At 50.0% G+C, this 14,010-nt stretch overlaps 4 protein-coding genes across 4 annotated transcripts; 2 read left to right on the forward strand and 2 right to left on the reverse strand.

Moving 5' to 3' along the window:
- The first annotated feature begins 14 nt into the window (after positions 1 to 14).
- On the forward strand, positions 15 to 4,527 carry F4817DRAFT_338147 (DNA mismatch repair protein Msh6). Its single transcript, XM_049303388.1, has 5 exons — positions 15 to 530; positions 584 to 628; positions 678 to 849; positions 915 to 3,307; positions 3,361 to 4,527. The coding sequence occupies exons 1-5, from the start codon at positions 264 to 266 to the stop codon at positions 4,039 to 4,041; spliced, it is 3,558 nt and encodes a 1,185-aa protein (XP_049158733.1). The 5' UTR covers positions 15 to 263; the 3' UTR covers positions 4,042 to 4,527.
- Positions 4,528 to 6,253: 1,726 nt separating this feature from the next.
- F4817DRAFT_113804 (uncharacterized protein) lies at positions 6,254 to 7,714 on the reverse strand. Its single transcript, XM_049297514.1, has one exon. It carries the CDS (start codon positions 7,629 to 7,631, stop codon positions 6,339 to 6,341), a length of 1,293 nt encoding a protein of 430 aa, XP_049158734.1. The 5' UTR covers positions 7,632 to 7,714; the 3' UTR covers positions 6,254 to 6,338.
- Positions 7,715 to 8,204: 490 nt separating this feature from the next.
- Positions 8,205 to 8,640, forward strand: F4817DRAFT_316093 (uncharacterized protein; the record flags this gene model as incomplete). Its single annotated transcript, XM_049300623.1, has 2 exons — positions 8,205 to 8,412; positions 8,468 to 8,640. 2 exons carry the CDS (start codon positions 8,205 to 8,207, stop codon positions 8,638 to 8,640), a joined length of 381 nt encoding a protein of 126 aa, XP_049158735.1.
- A 113-nt stretch (positions 8,641 to 8,753) lies between these two features.
- F4817DRAFT_113768 (general substrate transporter) lies at positions 8,754 to 11,196 on the reverse strand. Its single transcript, XM_049297513.1, has 5 exons — positions 10,742 to 11,196; positions 9,835 to 10,662; positions 9,359 to 9,742; positions 9,160 to 9,299; positions 8,754 to 9,087 (listed from the first exon to the last, which is right to left on the reverse strand). The coding sequence occupies exons 1-5, from the start codon at positions 10,947 to 10,949 to the stop codon at positions 8,926 to 8,928; spliced, it is 1,722 nt and encodes a 573-aa protein (XP_049158736.1). The 5' UTR covers positions 10,950 to 11,196; the 3' UTR covers positions 8,754 to 8,925.
- Between the last annotated feature and the right edge of the window lie 2,814 nt (positions 11,197 to 14,010).

Raw genomic sequence — 14,010 nt, forward strand, 5'->3', positions numbered from 1 at the left:
AAGTCGCGTTTTCCGTTAATTGAAATTCGAGTGCGAAAACGATTGATTCTATATTTCGGCTCCCATCACCATCAACTCAACAACGAGCAGACGGTGTCCTGGTAGACAACAATTACTTTATAACCGTCTTATAATTCCTAGTGACTATAGCTACTCGTAACCCGCGTATGCCTTTCAATTGATCCAAATTTCGACTATATCCGCCCTCGGCGCAGTAGTGTCTCCATTTTAGTGGTTGTCTCCTGTGCGTTTTAAGAAGCAAGATGGGCGAGTCTCGCACTCCGGCTAGGAAGACGCCTTCTACGTCTAGGAAACCCAGTTCGACTTCTACGGCCACCGGAAAGCAGCAGACCCTCCTCGGTTTCTTTACGAAAGCCTCCCCAGCCCTGAATTCGTCTCCTACGCCGTCCTGTCTCAAGGAGACGACAAAGTCAAATAGAAAGCCTTCCGCCGTCACCCCTGTACCCAGCAGCGATGCTTTAGAGCCTTCCAGCTCCCAGGAAAACCGTGGCTCCGCTGCTACGGTAAAGGTACTTAGCGACGACTCGCCCTCGCATATTATTTTTGCTGACGCACTAAGCAGCACCTTTCCGCCCGAGCTGTCATGGGCAGTAGCCCAACACGCAAGGTAGCGGAATACGATGCCCTATTTTTCTGCTTTTTCTAATACTTCATAGGTTAGAAAGACTGTCAATTACGCTGAGTCTTCTGGCGACGACGACGAGGATGTTTTCGTAAGCATGAAAGCCTCCCAGTCTCGACGCCGCAACCGCCAGCAATCTAGAGTCGTAGACGAGGAAGAGGGTGATTACGAGGAGAGCAAGGATGCCGCTGTAGACGAAGAAGATGGTATATTTTCCGCAACAGTATCAATTAGTCTAACGCGGCATGTTAATCTAACAACCCTATCGCAGATGAGATGGTCGATTTCGTAGTTTCTGACGATTCGGATGCCCCAGCCAGGAAACGGAAGCGACCTTCGAAACCTCAAAGCGCTCGAAAGCGAACACATGCTTCTCCCGAGCAGGATGATGATGAGCAGTCTGAAAAGGACGCTGGCGACGAGATGATGGATGATGTGCCGTCGACGTCGACTGCCCAGCAGTGGCTATATGATCCGGATAAGATCGATCCGGTAAAACCGAGGGCGGCTTCGCAATCTACGCGCAAGCCCTCTTCGGCGAAGCAGAAGGCGCACACTCGAGAACCCGAAGATCGCTATCCCTGGCTCGCTGATATCAAGGACATAAACCGGAACCCGCCCGGCCACCTGGATTACGATCCCGCGACTGTGTACGTTCCGCCCGTGGCGTGGAATGGCTTTTCGGCCTTCGAGAAGCAGTACTGGGAAATCAAGCAGAAGCTGTGGGACACGGTGGTCTTTTTCAAGAAAGGCAAATTCTATGAGCTCTACGAAAACGATGCCACCATCGGCCACCAGCTCTTCGACCTTAAGCTTACCGACCGCGTCAACATGCGCATGGTCGGCGTTCCGGAGACTTCTTTAGACATGTGGGTTAACCAATTCATAGCCAAGGGCTACAAGGTCGCGCGAGTCGATCAGATGGAAACTGCACTGGGCAAGGAGATGCGCGAGAGAGGAGACGCCAAGTCCAAGAAGCAAGACAAGATCATCCGGCGAGAACTAGCCTGCATACTGACGGGCGGCACGCTTGTCGATGGCAGCATGCTTCAAGACGATATGGCAACCTACTGCGTTGCTATCAAGGAGTCTGTCGTTGATGACCACCCAGCGTTCGGTATCGCTTTTGTAGATGCTGCCACGGGCCAGTTCTTCGTATCCGAGTTCGAGGACGACGTCGACCTGACTAAATTCGAGACTCTGGTCGCGCAGACGAGTCCTCGGGAGCTGCTCCTCGAAAAGTCTCGCATCTCGACTAAAGCCCTGCGCATTCTCAAGAACAATACCTCACCTACGACCATCTGGAACTACTTCAAGTCCGGCAGCGAGTTCTGGGAAGCCGATCTCACCCGGAGGGAACTCGACTGCAACGGCTACTTTGCCGAGACTGAAGGCGCAGAGGAGCGTTGGCCTGACACGCTATCCAAAGCGAGAGACAAGGACCTGCTGATGTCTGCTCTCGGCGCCCTCGTTCAGTATCTCAGAGTTCTCAAGATCGAGAGGAACCTTCTATCTCAAGGCAATTTCACCTGGTACAATCCTATTCACAAGAACGGCACGTTGATTCTTGACGGTCAGACCCTTATTAACCTTGAGATATTTGCCAACTCTGTAAACGGGGGCTCTGGGGGAACTCTATTTGCACTCTTAAACCGCTGCGTCACGCCATTCGGCAAGCGGCTTTTCCGCCAGTGGGTATGCCACCCCTTATGTAATATCGAAAAGATCAACGAGCGCTTGGATGCGGTTGATATGCTCAACGCCGACACAACCGTCCGGGAGCAGCTATCTTCGCAGATGGCGCGGATTCCCGATCTGGAACGTCTCATCTCGCGAATCCACGCCGGCGCGTGCCGTCCCGACGATTTCGTTAAAGTCCTAGAGGGCTTCGAGCAGATCGAGTACACAGTAAACCTTCTTCTTGATGCTTTCGGCGGCGGACAAAGCCTGATCGATCGCCTCGTCTCGTCCATGCCAAACCTTAACGAGCCGCTATCGTTTTGGAGGACGGCTTTCGACCGCAAGAAGGCTCGAGAGGAGAAGATTCTGGTCCCCGAGCGCGGGATCGAGGAAGATTTCGACCAGAGTCACGACAGGATCCTCGAGATTAAGGATGATCTCCAAAAGCTGCTTAGCGAGAAGAAGACGGAGCTGAAGAACAAATCTCTCAAGTTCGCCGACGTGGGTAAGGAAGTCTACCAGATCGAGGCCCCAAAAGCCGTCAAGGTTCCCGAGGACTGGCAGCAGATGTCTGCCACATCGAGCGTCAAGCGTTACTACTTCAAGGAGCTGACTGATCTCGTGCGGCAGCTGCAGGAGGCAGAGGAGACTCACTCTCAGCTTGTTCGAGAAGTCACGCTGCGCCTCTTGCAGCGGTTTGACGTCGACTATGATACTTGGTTGCAGGCCATCCGCATCACGTCTCAGCTCGACTGCCTGCTCTGCCTCGCCAAGGCATCTTCCTCCTTAGGCGAGCCCAGCTGCCGCCCCGTCTTTGTAGATGAGGAGCGCAGCGTCGTCGAGTTTGAGGAGCTACGCCACCCCTGCATGCTAAACACCGTCGATGACTTTATTCCTAACGACATCGTGTTAGGCGGTAATTCGGCCAAGATCGATCTCCTGACGGGCGCGAATGCCGCCGGTAAGTCCACAATCCTACGAATGGTAAGCTTGTAATCCCTCCCGCTGTTAGACCCAACTCTAATCCCCGTGCGCAGTCTTGCACCGCGGTCATCATGGCGCAGATCGGCTGTTACGTGCCAGCTACTTCAGCCAAGCTTACCCCCTGCGACCGTATCATGTCGCGGCTCGGTGCTAATGACAATATCTTCGCGGCGCAATCTACGTTCTTCGTCGAGTTGTCCGAGACCAAGAAGATACTGTCCGAAGCCACGCCGCGGTCCTTAGTTATCCTCGACGAGCTCGGCCGCGGTACATCCAGCTACGACGGCGTCGCCGTGGCTCAGGCTGTTCTGCACCACGTAGCTACGCATATAGGATGTATCGGCTTCTTCGCTACGCACTACCACTCGCTCGCGACCGAGTTCGAAAACCATCCCGAGATCAGAGCGAAGCGCATGCAGATCCACGTCGACGAGAAGCAGCGGCGTGTCACCTTCCTGTACAAGCTCGAAGACGGCGTAGCAGAAGGAAGCTTCGGCATGCATTGCGCAGCAATGTGCGGCATTTCTAGCCGTGTTATCGAGAGAGCCGAAGTGGCCGCTAAGGAGTGGGAGCATACTAGCAGGCTCAAGGAAAGCTTGGAACGTGCGCGCGAAGGCTGCTACATTCCTCTGGGTATATTGAGCGACGTTGCCGCGCTGCTCGATGAAGAGAAGAGTAGCGATGTCGGTCTACAAAGCATGGATGTCCTGGCGAAGGCGATCGAGGCGCTTTAAGGTCGTATGGACAGGCGTCGCTACTGTTTAGCGTGTAGGGATATTCTATTGTATCATAGCTGCCCCATCGTTTGATATCTGCTATTTACGGTGCTAAGCGTTGCCGCACGTGTGCGTGGAGTTAAGGTACTAGATAGATAGACTGGGTCGGGCTGAGGATCAACTGCCGTTCTGTGTACGGCCTAATGGACATAGGGATTCGCATCCAAGGGGAGAACAGCACTCTCATATTCCGCCCTAAATTGTGTTACGGAACACTTGTCAGGCTTCTCAGACAGGACGATTCGACGTTAATATATAATTTCAAATTGACTGGCATTTTCGTGCCGGTACACCAGCTATCTGTGGGTAATTTTAAGACCCAATGCGCACGGCAGCACTATCACACTGCAGAAAAGTTCTTCGTAGCGAGATACTAGTAAAAAGGGGTATTCCTGACATTAGCAAATTTGTAATAACAACAGTAATAGAATTCCTATATTCACGACAAGATCTGGTCACTAAAGAATAAAGGCCATCGAAATGAACGAACAACGTTATACTAGAATCATATTAGGTTCACTCTTAGAATTTCTGCTTTACAACCTAAACAAAACAAAGGCTATATAGCATATCCATTTGTTATTTTACATGATTCAAGATTGCTTCGGCTTCATGTTAGAGGTTGAATGTTTGCAACCACCTAGTTGAAGTTGGCATAAGTTATGGATCTGCTAAACAACTTATCATATAGCATATAAAAACAGGCAGTACTCTATCAAATGAGCAATGAGCCTGAATCAACCGAACCAGCATGAGCTCAAACATGTCCGTGACAACTGATGCCAAAACTATTATATAATATTACTCTGTGTTTAGCCATTTAGAACGTGGTAGACCACCCAGAGCACGACCAAGTAGAGAATACAACCCTCACAAAGACCGACCTGTAATGACAAAACTGCCTAGCGAGATGCCGAGGGACTGAAAAAGCCGAGCCAAACAAGGTACCATATAAGAGTTCTTAGCCAAGAGATATGACAGCTAAGTCTGCCCTACTTCAGGAAGACTCTAACCGAACAGGTAAAACAGCGTAGCAAGAAATAGCTCTCGGCTGACATCTACCCTTGCGTGTTCCATATGCTGTGCGGCGTGGTCAGTTTCTTCATCCAGTGGAAATAGAACGAGGATAATGAGAACTCCATGGATAAGATTTGGGGACTCTAAATTATTGGTGATCATATACGAATATATTCAAATTTGATAATCATAACTGAGGATATTTTGGTTTACCTAGGCTCCTTAAGTATCAAGTGTGCTTTCGAGAATATCAGTTCTATAAGGACCGTGCGCATGTTGTCAGCTTCCTAATTCACCGACTTGCCTGAGAACTCTTACTTATTCAATTCTGTTGCGTACAACCTCTCCGGCAAAGGACAAGAAAGCTCACGATCAGCATGGCTCCTATCAGCCTCAACGTTGCATCTCGAGGTCCGTTAATGAAAATTTAGTTCCTATTGCTCATATCTTGATCTAATCGTCTCGTAGGCAAGCCGATTAGAGGTCTCTCAACACAGTATCAGTCTGAGAATTAGGCCGCTTATATTTCCGATTATAGGCCCCCAGATTAACTAGAGGACGGTCTACGTGATAGAGTATTTTGGGCCGCTTATCATAATTGGTCGGTGTTGTTATTCATCGTCGTCGCGGTAGCGCAGATGAAAGCATGGGCTAATAAAAAGGAGGCGAGGTATCGGTTCGAGTTTCCTGGCGTATATATCCCGAAAACGTATGGCATCATGCCTGGTATTCTATAAATGAAAGCCAAACTGCTGTCTCGCTTAGAATGCCAGATTGTAAAGGTGGTAGTGGATGTTGTGAATATTACGACATGCAAACTGATGACTGGCAGTGGCAACTTTGGGCAAGGCAGTGCGGCAATGTAATATGATTTAATATTCAGATGTACAAAATTTATCGAGCTATGTTAGCTTATTTTTCTGTACTAGAACACGTAGGACATGAAGACGGGAAATGGTAGTGTGACTTTCATCTCGAATGGCCGAACCGTTACGTCGTGGAATACCGCATATCTATAAAATAAGAAAGTGTTTAAATATATCGCTAGCCTTTCTAGATATCGGATAGTAGAGTCGTTACAAGGACTGAGGGCTAAGCCGATACAATACGATACAACATCAAAGTATCTCATCCGTGTGCCAGCCCTAAAGTCTTACTCAAGATCCTTTACGCGTCGATCTCGTTAGGTTATCCAACCTTTGTCCCTTCATTGTATCTCTAAGCTTGTTCAATAAATACTATGCGGCATGGGCCTTCCATTTCGTCATACTCTCCGATCCGAACTGGGCGATTAACACGGCGTGCCCAAACTCGTCGACTTCTGAAGGAGATGCCTCCTTATATAACACGTCAGCGCGCAGGCTCGGGACGAACAGAGGCCCTGAACCGCTCGTAACTAGTTTGCACCAGCTGTACTGGTCAGGTGCATCCCAGATGCCTGCGCGGGGCGTCCAATTAACGCTACCGGAGCACTGCGACCATCCTGTCTTAAATAGCTGATATATAGACTGCGTAATAGTTACTACGAGCCAAGCGCGGCGGATGCTCTCCGACAATATCCAGCGCCGCCAGGCTGCTGTTTCATCTGCCGGGGCGACAGCTGGTGTGTCCTCGCTGCTGCTCACGTCCTGTTCGAGAGCGAGTATTGTCGAGTATAGGCTAGCATCCAGCTCTGCGCTATCCCACATCTCTGCTACCCAGGACATAAGTGTCGATATGCGACTTTCCGCCTCGACCCTCAGCACGATATCGCCATCGAAGAGGCCAATCATCTGATAAACGAAAAGCGCGTGCACGCGGGCTAGGTGATCAAAAGGATCTAGGGGCATAGATCCGCCCGTCGGTTCCGACGAGCCTGTCTCTGACGTAGGCGCGGGCACCATGCGCTGAGCTTGCTCGACAAGTTCTTGGGCTCGCTCTCGGATGATTTGGAAGCAGAGGTCTGAGTTCTCAGGAGTGCGCGCGAGATACGCCGCCAAGGCCGTATAGGCGTCTTGAACACAGCGAGGCATTTTTTGGCTGTACAAGCGGTGGTGGATAAATGGTGACCTGCCCGTCGTTGCCCAGAGGCGCAGCCATGATTGGACGGTGGTGATATGCTGCTTCAAGGCTCTAGTATCGAAAGCTTCAGTAGGAGACGGGATGGTGCTGCTGCGTGAAATTGTCCACGAGTCGGAGCTGTAGAACCAATCGTGCCCCAGAGGAAGAGTCTTCGTATTCTCCGGAAACCCTGTGCAACACGGATGGAAGGGATCTCCAGGTTGCGCCTCGCTCGTGTTAGGGTAGAAGGATTCAAATGAGACTACGTGAATCGGCAGTGCCGCTCCGGTGCGGGTTAGGCTTACTTCCGTCGCTGCCGACCCGCTGTCCGCCTCTGCGTAGTCTCGAGCGGTCAGGTTAGGCGGAGGATATCTACACGGGATGTTTCTCCGTCTGCAGCGGTCGCAACAGGGTTGCCGTTTAGAGCAGGGCCTCTTCGCTCTAGTACAAGCGGCACAAGCTTTAAGCCGCGGGTTTCTTGCCGACGACATGATTTATTCGGCGTCCTCTCTATTCTTGATTTTCCCGCAGACGGATGAAAACCCGACGAGTAATTTTCCACAACGGTAGGTGTTAGCATATAGAATCCCATTCTTAAGCACAAGATTCGCCATAAGACTAGTTTGTAATCAATACCTGGTCATCGCGCCCGTATATTAGTCAGCATAGCCTGGGTTCTCATTGCCCTGCTGACGCCAGACGAAGCCGTCGATTCTTAGTAGTATAGTCGGTAGTATAGTCGGTAGTATAGTCGGTGGAAGCTTGCGGGCGGCCTTTTTGCCCGTATGAAAACCCGCCGGCCACGTTGATCGGAAAACAGAGCCATAACGCATGTCGTATATAGGCGGGCAACTTAGGTATATATTAGCATAATGACCCTATCGTACTCCAGACACAAAGATGGCATCTAAGTTTCCAATTGTAAAAACGCTGCTCGTGTTCACCGAGAAGTTTTATAAACAACCCTCGAAAGAGAAGGTATATTGTCGCATACTCCCGAATAGAATACGTACGGATGCCGGCTAATTAGGTAACCCATCAAGTTTTTAGTTAATTTGTCAACGATGGCTATCCAGGATTGGAATAACATAGTCCCCGAGATCCCTGGATACGGCTTGACCAAGAGCGCAGGTACCCTATTAGTCCAGCAGATGGCCAAAGACATTTCGCCGAAGGACATGCAGGTGCTCAGTTTTCACCCCGGGAGCGTCCTCACGGAAACCGTTCGGCGTGTTATGGGTAATAGATTTGACGGCTTTGATTTTGACGACGGTAGGATCCTATTTCTGTGTTGGCCCGTTTTCTTGCTAACGAAAGCTACGTATAGAGGATCTTTGCGGACACTTTGCGGTCTGGGCTGCCTCTCGCGAAGCCGAGTTTCTCCACGGCCGCTTTGTGTGGGCCGCCTGGGATGTAGACGAGTTAAGGAGTGGAGAGATTAGAAAGCTGATCGACAAAGAGCCTTATTACCTGCAGATAGGCGTCAAAGGTCTTACATAAAGGCTACAACTCCTTGCGAGCTAGAGCTTACTGAGGATGTAGGCATAGAGAATAGATAACGACTGGCTCCTGGAGTGACCTTTGGTAGTTGTAACGAGAATGTCCCTTTTAGGATGAGCATTATGCTTTCGCAATAATACATCATATAGGTTACTTCGCTAGGTTCGAGTTTTTAAAGATCTGAGAATGATTTCTCCATGAATGCCCACCGACGCTAGTAATTCCAACGTGTACACCTAACCAGCCAGATTTCTCTATAACCACCCTGGAGGTAGATCGAACATCTTAGTTATCTTCAAGTTTATCCTTTCTCTCATCTACTACGTCGCCGTTGCTAGCAGTGCCGACTAGGCCATGAAGCATCGCGGTCAGTCCGATCTCTCTGTTGATTTCCTCCATGCGTTCAAAATCGGCCTGTGCTGTGCCTTCGGAACCGAATACGACGTCCTAATATGAGTCGATCTTGTTAGAATACACTGCAATAAAACCAGGGTTCTCGGTAGCTCCGCAGATACTCACCATCTCTTCAAGGGTTAGCCGTTTAGTCTCGGGCACGAAGAACCAGATAAACCCGGCTCCCATAAATGTTAAAAGGCCAAAGAGGATATAGGTACCGTAGCCGATCTTGTTAAGCATAATTGGCGTGACCTGACCGACAACTGAAGGATAGGTTAGCACTGAAAGCGTGAGAGTGAGCTGAAGGCTCTAGAAGACGTACTAAAATTGTTCATCCAGTTGCTCGAAGCGCCAAGAGAAGTTCCGTAGGGTCGGGAGCTGAGCGGCCAGATTTCGGCCACGATAATCCACGAGCAAGGGCCCCAGGAGTAACCGAAATGTATTACAAAGAGCCAGACCATGGCAGCAGCAGCCCAACCGGCCGCAGGCTGGCTAGCCCACTGGTTTGCGTTCTTTGCGACGATCACGGCTATGATGATATGGCAGGTAGCCATCCCGATAGCGCCGATAGTCAGTACGGGCTTCCTTCCGACGCGGTCGATATAGAGTACGGCGGGTACGGTGAATACGAACATGGCGATACCGACGACGCCGGTAGCCAGCAGACTCGTAGTGGTATTGCTCATGCCAAGGGAAGTGAATATGCCTATAATATGACTTGTAAGAATGATTTTATATCAACTGGTAAAATTGAGGAAATTAGGGCAAACTGAATAAACTAAAATAAAAATTCCGTACTGGGTGCGTAATACAGGACGGCGTTGATACCCGTCCACTGTTGGAAGAACATTGTGACTGTGGCAACGACAACGCGCTTGATCATGGCTTTCGTCTGGAACAGAGACTTAATAGCCACAAATTGAAGCTTAAAGGTATTCCACGCTGTCAGCTCGCTCAGATGGGGGAAATGCTCAGCCACGGTTCGCTTTTCGAACTGCGACTGGGCTTTGATTTCGAGGAATTCAAGTTCGACAAGTTCGTGGTCAGCAGCTAGGCCACGCAAGTTGGCTAGGATTTTGCGCGCTTCGTCCTCGCGGCCGTGGTGAACTAGCCAACGCGGGGAGAAGGGCATGAATATCATCCCTACGAAGAGGATCACAGCAGGGAAAAGCTGCAGGCAGATAGGCACAAGCCACGCAGCATCTTTCTGAAAGCCAAGAGTTGTGCCGCCGATATAGTTAGTACCGTAGTCTATCCAGAAGCTTACCATGATACCGAAGGTGATTGCGAGCTGCTGGAGAGCAACGAGCGCACCTCGAATCTCGGGGGGTGCGACCTCGGAGTTGTATATGGGCACGATCGTGGCCAAGGAACCGACGCCCATACCCGTAACAAAGCGGCCTCCGAGAATAACGTTGGGCCCACCGGACTGCGCCGTCGCCTGGATGACGACCCCAATGACGAAGACTGTTACCGCTACCAGGACGCCATATTTGCGGGAGATGGCCTCGGCGATGAACCCGGACAGCAGCGCGCCAATCCAAGCTCCGAGCTCGAGGATAGCTGTAAGCCACCCCTTCTTCGTCTGGTCTGCCGAGTCGTCAAACGGGTCATACTCGCCCATATCTATAGTTACTTTATTAGCATGTGGCTACCACCAACCAACTAACTAGCTAACAACCTGAAATTTTTGATTAATGCTTACGAGACTTGAAGGCAGGCATGGCGAGAAGGCCCGAGAACATGCCCTGGTTGTAACCGTACAGGATACCACCGATACAAGCGAACAAAGCGATCCTAAACACCTTGAAATTTTTTACTAAGGCCATGGGACCGGACGCGCCCATCATCTCCTGGCGGCGTTTGAGGGCCGCACTGTACGCGGCGGCGCCCGAGTCGCCTCCAGCAACCATTGTGACCGAATACGGATGTTTCTAAAGGGCACTATTATTGCATAAGTCGACCTCGATTTCTCGGATGAAAACTGTCGCGCAGAGAAGAAGTCTCGAGATCGAAGTAGCAATCCAGCCCACCAGCACACGGGTTAGACGATAGCGGTGCATCGGCGGTGCCTGGGGGACGTCCCGATATAAATAATGCCATGGACACACAGGTAAATGGGACATGGGGATAGGCTAGGCTATCCTACATACTCCGGGAAAGCGACGTGTGGGAAGGCTGCTGCGCAATAGCATCCGACCCACGCGCTAGAAAGATCCAGAGTAAAGACTCTGGGGACCCCATTCAAGATATTACCGGGGTGCGGGATAAATAGGTAGGTAAGCTTGGGGTACCGAGCTACGGCCGAGATCCTGGTTGATTGGTGATGATTGGTGAGAGCAACTCCCGGTTATGCCGTTGTATGTTTCCCGGATGATGACTTGTAGCTAACAGAGTTCTCTTTGTCGTCAGCGAGTTACGAGATGACAGGTTGAACGGGTTATGAGATATTCACCATGATGCCGTCTCGCTCGAGTTGATAGACGCGCTTGTATGAAGCTTCTCTTCCGCGACTTGGATACGAGATCACGACCTTCAATAAGATGGCGAATAGCTCTAACCAGCCTGTTGGCAATATTACCCCGAGATACCCCACACAGGGTAGCTCTCTTCTCCAAGAATTTTTTGAAGATCCCTAGCTTGACCGGGGTTGTGAATTTAGCCTGAATTGCCCCAGCTAGAGGACCGTCTGGGATTGGAGAATTACACGTGAGGTTGATCGATGAGCATTTCAGCTGGTATATCTCGGACAGCATCGCTTACTTGGTATCGATTTATCGGCCTGGGTCTGGCATGATTATTGATACTCTACATGGGAGGGATCCGGCTGGAACTTGAAGCAATGTGGAGTGATCTACCTGCTACCTTTATCACAAATGATACTAGGTAGTAGTCTCGCAACAAAGTGCGGCTTGCGGGTTAGCGTACTAGCGCTTATATTCAACGTCGAGATTCCTTTCTCCCGTTGTGGAACGAATTCGACTCCGTAGTGATGTAGTTTCGTCCTAGGATTTAGAGATGGTCTCTTATAGTTCCGCGTTCTAATATGGTCAACCTGTCTCCGCGAGGTCTGGTAAATTTAAGAGATGGCCTAGGTGACCGTAGCTGGTCGAATTATTGGATATATACGTCGAGACATGATATGTATTATGACGTGGGTTACTTTGAGTACGCTTCCCTATGGTCGTCGTTGGGTAAAGATATAGGGTATATACTGACCCATGACTAATAGGCAACGCTTAATGGTTGGATGTGAGCATAAGTTGATAATTTTGCGATGTGATAAGATCCGCTGTCAGCCCATAACCAAAACTTCGGCTGAGTTGGTAGTTTCCATACGAGCTACCCGTACTAAATATGGTATTGAATACTGATAGCTACGCCCAACTTTGCTCAAGTCAGGCCTCAACGCTATCCCTTAATGTATTGCGGGATGGCCTTCGCATCGGCCAAGACGTCTCGACTCTCGGCCCGGACGGTACCAAATCAAGGCGATAGACGCGATCCGACCTGCCGTCACTTCGGGATAACTTGGGAACGTCTTCTGGTAAGGCTGTATGCAGACGAGGCGCCTGTCGAGCGGCACTCTTCGGAAGGATGTACCGCCGTCTCAGCAGTCGTGCTCAGACATCCAATCCACGCATGGCGTTGTAGATTCTCAAGGCCGGCAAGCAGGTCTCTGCTACCATGTGCGCATCTGCCCCTCTGCGTGCTGTCAACTCGAAGGTGGCCGAGGTGGCCTGGTATAGCTGAGTTATCACGCTCTCTGAAACGCGTGGCGGGAAGGATTCAGGAGCTAAGTGGGAGACATGATAGCCGCCTCGAAACGTACTGGTAGCTTATAGTCATGTCATTTATCAGCTGCAACTACCGGTTCGCCCCCACCAGATTTCCTCAAGGAAAATGTTGCAGGAAGACGAAGAGCTCATGTAACATAGACAAATCTAGCTAGGGTAAGACTGGCGAAGAAAAAAAAAGGGGGTTTACTGCCTCTTACGTACGGGCATCATCCGTAACCCCCAAGGTTGATAATTAACCTAGCTGGGTACCTAACCTACCTGTTAAACTAAGACAGGGCCGTTGCATTGCATCAGAAACCGCTACAGTTCCGAGGCACAGCGAAAGAGTATTTGAGGGAGTGTTGCTACCGGCTTCATACGCGCAAACATTTGTTTAGTTCGTGCGTTGGTAATTTTGATGTTGTAGCAAAGATGTTTACCGTCTGCGTGTCGACATTACATAGGTACATACATCTAAGCGCAAAGTGGGAGAGAAGAGTGGTTTGTCTATTTTAAAAACATCCGACGAATAAGAGATGACCGACCCTGGATGGCCAAGAAGATACACGTGATATTCCCGCCGTGGTGGATGCGAATAGATGCAAAGTACCGCTGATAGCGTAGCACCGACAAAAATAATGATATGCAGAGTCTGCATTTGTCTTGCATTTTTCTGCATCTATCGTCGGCAAAATGCTAGGTAGAATACCGACGTACATATGTACCTAGAGAGACTAAGCTTGATTAGGCATCTTTTTTGGTGTTTTGTCGCCCGGGTACGACGATCGTTGTTTATTTTAGCGTCAAATCTTAGACGCGCGCCTCCATCTTTTTTTCCGACCTTCTCTTTTTCAGGGGTCGTCTTTACCCTTCTCTTCCTCTTGTCCAATGCCGCCTCTCCATCTTCATCGAAACAGCAGTTCTTCTTGTTTCAAAACGTCACTTATTACTGTATGTTTGCAACGTGTGAACCTGGTTGAGATTACTTAGAGATTGTTGAGATTTTAATGTTTACGATGTTGGTACAACTATATTTCGACCTTTCATCGGTCTTGTCACCATGTCCAGAAAGGGCGAAAGGGCGAGTCGAACCACATCGACAGCTGCATATCCACATGCGTATGTATGCGTCTATTCGTGGGGGCCGTGCTTTACCTAGTCCCCTCATCTTATTATGATGGCATATGGAATAGTA

Source organism: Daldinia loculata, assembly GCF_022478755.1.
Source record: "Daldinia loculata strain CBS 113971 unplaced genomic scaffold F4817scaffold_26, whole genome shotgun sequence".
In the NCBI taxonomy this organism is placed as follows: domain Eukaryota; kingdom Fungi; phylum Ascomycota; class Sordariomycetes; order Xylariales; family Hypoxylaceae; genus Daldinia; species Daldinia loculata.

Bases quoted from the DNA above. Each gene is read 5' to 3' on its own strand.
- F4817DRAFT_338147 (XM_049303388.1), top strand. From the start codon at position 264: ATGGGCGAGTCTCGCACTCCGGCTAGGAAGACGCCTTCTACGTCTAGG. The intron at 531-583 runs GTACTTAGCGAC...CGCACTAAGCAG, and splicing joins GCTCCGCTGCTACGGTAAAG to CACCTTTCCGCCCGAGCTGT. The intron at 3,308-3,360 runs GTAAGCTTGTAA...CCCCGTGCGCAG, and splicing joins AGTCCACAATCCTACGAATG to TCTTGCACCGCGGTCATCAT.
- F4817DRAFT_113804 (XM_049297514.1), bottom strand. From the start codon at position 7,631: ATGTCGTCGGCAAGAAACCCGCGGCTTAAAGCTTGTGCCGCTTGTACT.
- F4817DRAFT_113768 (XM_049297513.1), bottom strand. From the start codon at position 10,949: ATGGTTGCTGGAGGCGACTCGGGCGCCGCCGCGTACAGTGCGGCCCTC. The intron at 9,300-9,358 runs GTACGTCTTCTA...CCTATCCTTCAG, and splicing joins CAACTGGATGAACAATTTTA to TTGTCGGTCAGGTCACGCCA. The intron at 9,088-9,159 runs GTGAGTATCTGC...GACTCATATTAG, and splicing joins GGCTAACCCTTGAAGAGATG to GACGTCGTATTCGGTTCCGA.